General features: G+C 40.9%; 1 protein-coding gene across 1 annotated transcript in view; it reads left to right on the top strand.

The window, feature by feature from the left end:
* The first annotated feature begins 219 nt into the window (after window positions 1-219).
* LOC121474580 (catenin alpha-1-like) overlaps window positions 220-6000 on the top strand; it is a 28288-nt gene continuing 22507 nt past the window's right edge. Inside the window, exon 1 of the mRNA XM_041727512.1 lies at window positions 220-1343. Within this exon, the coding sequence (XP_041583446.1) occupies window positions 282-1343 (1062 nt within the window). The 5' untranslated portion in view covers window positions 220-281. The remainder of the gene's footprint in view (window positions 1344-6000) is intronic.

The following is a 6000-nucleotide window of genomic DNA, read 5'->3' as shown; positions in this document are numbered from 1 at the left end:
CAAAGAAGGACACTGTATAATAATAAAGAGAACAAGCCAAGAAGATATAACCATTGTTTAGATTTGTGCACTCAACATGGGAGTATGCAAATACATAAAGCTGCTAATCACAAATATATAGGAAATAATCGATAGTAATACAATATAGTAGGGGACTTTAACACCCCATTTACATCAATGGACAGATAATCTAAATAAGAATTCAACAAGGAGGACAAAGCGGCGGCCGTCGGCTCCGGGCCTCGGGAACCTTCCTGCGCTCGCCCCCCCTCGCCACAGAAATGACTTCTGTCCACACAGGCAACATAAACTTCAAATGGGACCCCAAAAGTCTAGAGATCCGAACTCTGGCAGTTGAAAGACTGTTGGAGCCTCTTGTTACACAGGTCACAACTCTGGTAAACACCAATAGTAAGGGGCCCTCAAATAAGAAGAGAGGCCGTTCTAAGAAGGCCCATGTTTTGGCTGCATCCGTTGAACAAGCAACTGAGAATTTTTTGGAGAAGGGGGATAAAATTGCAAAGGAGAGTCAGTTTCTCAAGGAAGAGCTTGTGGCTGCTGTAGAAGATGTTCGAAAACAAGGTGATTTGATGAAGACTGCAGCCGGAGAGTTTGCAGATGATCCCTGTTCTTCTGTGAAGCGTGGCAACATGGTTCGGGCAGCTCGAGCTTTGCTCTCTGCTGTTACCCGGCTGCTTATTTTGGCTGACATGGCAGATGTCTACAAATTACTTGTTCAGCTGAAAGTTGTGGAAGAAGGTATCTTGAAACTGAGGAATGCTGGCACTGAACAAGACTTAGGAATACAGTATAAAGCCCTAAAACCTGAAGTGGATAAGCTGAACATTATGGCAGCCAAAAGACAACAGGAACTGAAAGATGTGGGCCATCGTGATCAGATGGCTGCAGCCAGAGGAATCTTGCAGAAAAACGTTCCAATCCTCTATTCTGCATCCCAGGCGTGCCTACAGCACCCTGATGTTGCAGCCTATAAGGCTAACAGAGACCTGATATATAAGCAGCTGCAGCAAGCGGTCACAGGCATTTCCAATGCAGCCCAAGCCACTGCATCAGATGATGCTTCCCAGCACCAGGGTGGAGGAGGAGGAGAACTGGCATATGCGCTCAATAATTTTGATAAACAAATCATTGTGGACCCCTTGAGCTTCAGCGAGGAGCGCTTTAGACCTTCCCTGGAGGAACGTCTAGAAAGTATCATTAGTGGGGCCGCCCTGATGGCTGACTCATCTTGCACACGTGATGACCGGCGTGAGAGAATTGTGGCAGAGTGTAATGCTGTCCGTCAGGCCCTGCAGGACCTGCTCTCAGAATACATGGGCAATGTAGGCTCTGCTTCTCTTTTTTTTTTTTTTTTATGATGGACACAGAGAGAGAGAGAGGCAGAGGCAGAGACACAGGCAGAGGGAGAAGCAGGCTCCATGCACCGGGAGCCCGACGTGGGATTCGATCCCGGGTCTCCAGGATCGCGCCCTGGGCCAAAGGCAGGCGCCAAACCGCTGCGCCACCCAGGGATCCCCTGTTTGAAGTTTTGTATCTAAGTTTTGACTTCCTTGAATTGTTACTCAATTATATTTTCTTTATTCTTATAATTTTACAACTATGTTTAAGCTTGTAAAAGACAGGAACTGGGGTGCCTGGATTGGATGGGTGTGGAGTCTACTTAAAATATTCTTTCTTGAGAGACCTAACTGTGGGAAATGAACAAGGGGTAGTGGAAAGGGAGGTGGGGGGGGTTGGGGTGACTGGGTGACGGGCACTGAGGGGGGCACTTGACGGGTGTTATACTATATGTTGGCAAATTGAACTAATAAAAAAATTTAAAAATAAAAAAAAAATTCAACAAGGAAAGAGTGGCTTTGAATGACACATTGGACTAACAGATATATTGAGAATATTCCATCCTAAAATAGAATACACATTCTTTTCAAGTGCATAGGGAACATTCTCCAGAATAGATCATATTTTGCAGCATTATTTACAATAGCCATGATATAGAAGTGTCCAAGTGTTCACTGATAGATGTATGGATAAATAAGAGGTGGTATAGATATACAATAGAATATTATTCAGCCACAAAAAGGAATGAAATCTTGCCATTTGCAATAACACAGATGGAGCTAGAGAGTATAATGCTAAGTGAAATAAGTCAATCAGAGAAAGACAAATGTCACATGATTTCACTCATCTGTGGAATTAAAGAAACAAAAAAGAAATATTGGATAAGGCAGGAAAAATATTCAAGACAAATTACCAGAAGAGAGGGAGCTGCTAAAAGAGAAGGAAAAAGCTCTGAGGATCTTCAGAAGCTTGCTCTTGAGTATTTCTGGTTGACTATTATTCTTTGAGTGCTGAAAGGAAACTACACAAGGTCAGGAAAAGAAACATGGGACATGAGAAGTCCTGACAATTCCCAGAGGTCATGTAGAACTGGGAATGGTTTGTTTTCTATCAGCCTGAGTGGAAAGATTTCATAATACATGGGGCATTGTGTAGAATCCTCAAAAGTGGGCCACCTTAGTAGTAGGGCTAAACTATCTCCTAACTAAAGGTGACTCTAGATTTTACCTGACAGAGAGTGCTTAAAGACAAAAGTGAAAAGGATCCAACTGGTTCCAAGTAACTTAACTATGTGCTGGGACAAAATCCAACACAATTTTAAGGAATACAACAAAACCAAACACTCAAAAATATGAAGTTCACAATGTCTAGCATCCAATCATAAATTACCATGTATGCAAAAGAAAGCAGGAAATATTATCTATAATCAGGAGACATTTTGACTTAAAAAATAAGAAAAGAAAAATATGATGAGTTAGCAAAGATATTGAAAGAGTTATTATAAATATTCAAGAAGGTTAGAGAAACATGACCATTATGAGGAGAGAAATGGAAGACCTAAATCCTAACAGGATCACGCCCTGGGCCAAAGGCAGGTGCCAAACTGCTGAGCCACGCAGGGATCCCTGGATCTTCAGAATTTCTTAATGAAAAGGATCAAACTACTGAATAATTAAACTGTATTGTATTAGTTACCTACTCTGTATGACAAATTTTTCCAACCCACAGAGACTTGAAAGAATTCCTGTGTGTCAGGAATCTGACTGCAGCTTAATTGGGTGCCTCTGGTTCCAGGTCTCTTAGGAGGTTGCAATCAAGCTCTTACCTAGGGTTGTAGTCTCATCCAACAGCTTGACTGGTGGTAAAGCTGAGATCCACTCCACAGGCCATACTTGTGGTTGTCGGCAGGATTCAATCACTTGCCAGTTGGATTTTTCCACAGGGTTGCCTCAAAACATAGCAACTGGCTTTCCATCGTTAGTGATGAGAGAGAGAAAGAGAGAATCTAAAACAGAAGGCAGTCTTCTTATAATCTCAAAAGTAACATGATGTCACTCCTGCCATATTTTATTCATTAGAAGTGAGTCAGTAATTCTGTTCCAGAGCACTAGTGGGGAGTACCCACGGGCATGAACATCAGATAGTGGAGATCATTAGGTATTATTGTAGAGGCTTCCTACAACAATGGCATTGGAGTTTTATATTTTTGAAATGATTGTCTGCCAAATTGTCTTGATTTTAATAAATTATTTTGCTTTTACATAGTAGCTAATATTGAAATGCTTAGGTTGGGTCAAGTTTTATGATCAATATTTTAGGCACTGAGCCTGTAAAATATACATACTGTTTTTTATAGGTTCTATATGTTTCATCTAGTAACTTCCCTTTCAGTAAATTAAATAGCAAACTAATTTACACAACTCTCAGTTTTTTTAAAGTATTGAAGAGAAAGTAAATTTTCATGGTGAGAATTTCATTTATCATATATTACATAATTGGCCTAAATATTATACACACTTTGGCCATTATATATTTAAATATGCCCTTTCCCTTTCTCCTAGGACTTCAATTACGCATGTATTAGAATACTTGATATTGCTCACAATCATCAATGCTTCGTTAGCCTTTTTTCTCTCTGCTTCATGGGAGTGGTAGAGGGAGAGAGAGTCCTTTTTTTTTTAAAGATTTATTTAAATAAGATACTTATGTTTTTTTTTTTAAGATCTTATTCATGAGAGACAGAGATAGATAGAGAGAGAGAGAGAGAGAGAGAGAGAGAGAGAGAGGCAGAGACACAGGCATGGGGAGCCCGATGTGGGACTCGATCCCGGATCCTGGGATCACGTCCTGAGCTGAAGGGAGATGCTCAACCGTTGAGCCACCCAGGCATCCAGGGAGAGAGAGTCTTAAGCAGACTCTATGCCGAGTGGGAAGCCCATTGCAGGGCTCAGTCTCATGACCCTGAGATCATAACCTGAGCCAAAACCAAGAGTCAGATGCTTAACCAACTGCTGGTTAATTCGTGGATAATTTTCTATTGCTACATAACAAATTAGCACAAACTTTGAGCCTTAAAATTAGCAATGTGAAAGTGATGGTTCTTAAAAATCAACCTGGAAGCAGATCTGCCAACAGAAGAACGTGGTTGAGCGAGTCCAACCAGGAAAAGGAGAAATGGAACCGGCTCCCCATGCCGTCCCCCAGCCCTGGTGTTCCTAAGGCAGCTGCAGTGGCAGAAGTCAAAAGCTCAGGTACAGTGAAGGTCTGCCTGAGGCAGTGGGAGAGCCCTAGATCATTTGGAACTGGTGTGGAGAGGTGACAGGATTCTACATGGACTTGTGCTTTAGGAAAACTGAAGAGGCCAAGAAAAAAAAGCCAGACAAGATCTAAGTCCTACACTCAGGATAGACCAGGTCCCTGACAACAGTCTGTGAGAGAAGTGGCTGGATCATGAATAAATAAATAAATAAATCTTAAAAAGAAACTCTGAAGATCCTTTTTATTTTTTTTTTTAAGATTTTATTTATTTATTCATGAGAGACACATGGGGGGGGGGGGGCGGTGGGCAGAGACACAGGCAGAGGGAGAAGCAGGCTCCATGCTGGGAGCCCGACGTGGGACTCGATCCCAGGTCTCCAGGATCATACCCTGGGCTGAAGGCGGTGCTAAACCACTGAGCCACCCGGCTGCCCTGAAGATCCTTTTTAGATAATATAGGGGAAAATAATCCTACTTCCTACTTTGTGTACCATAGTATTTTCATGGGTCAGTAAACAAGTCAACATGTAGCAGGCTTTTACATGAAGATTCAAAATCTAATAAATTAGTAATTTGGCACCATAACATATTCAACTATTGTCACCAATAAGCAGTAGGATATAGAGAACAGAGTTTGCCAGGAACCAAAGTAACACTTGGTTCATTTTATAATCTTAGAGAATTATTAGGTTCTTTTAAAAGTGTTCCAGAGAGATATCTTTAATTGCTGGTGCTATGTTCAAGTTAAACAACTTTCTACCCACACAAATGGGTAAAATTATGTGACTCACTAGTTCTCCCACTGAACAGAGCTCCACAAAACCTTTTGGCCATCTGGCTAAGATAGCACCTTTGAGACTAACAACCTAAGGCTCTCTGGGACCTAATAATTATATCAGACTAATATATATAGCTCTTACTGGCTAAATAATGTCCATGCTGGAGACATAAGATAAAGAAAATGATGATTAAAATAGCATTGGTTTAAAGGTTAAAGCTTGTATTATTCATCATTTACAGTTACATTTGTTTCTCACCAAAAATCTTATGTACTAAATGTTTTATCACAAGCCCTTTTTACCATGCTTATTCTTTGCTATATATTTAGGACAGGGTTTGATAATTCTAGAATTCAAAAACAATTTGACACAGAGTAACTGCTGGTTCCTTATGCTTGCATAAAAAGTAAATAGATCTATAATGATAAGAAAAATCCTACTACCTTACTGCCTTCTCAACCTACCCTTCGCTGGACTTTGGATTTTTTTTCTATTCTACATTGTTTAAGGCATTGTTTTTTTTGGGGGGGGGCAGGTTTACTCTAGGTTAATGAGCCAAATTCTTTGAGCCAACAACTACCTTCCTTACAAGCCCATAAACAAA

This window comes from Vulpes lagopus, chromosome 13, assembly GCF_018345385.1.
Source record: "Vulpes lagopus strain Blue_001 chromosome 13, ASM1834538v1, whole genome shotgun sequence".
NCBI lineage: Eukaryota > Metazoa > Chordata > Mammalia > Carnivora > Canidae > Vulpes > Vulpes lagopus.
Note: the sequence above shows the minus strand (reverse complement) of the source record. Positions and strands in the feature narration are given on the sequence as shown.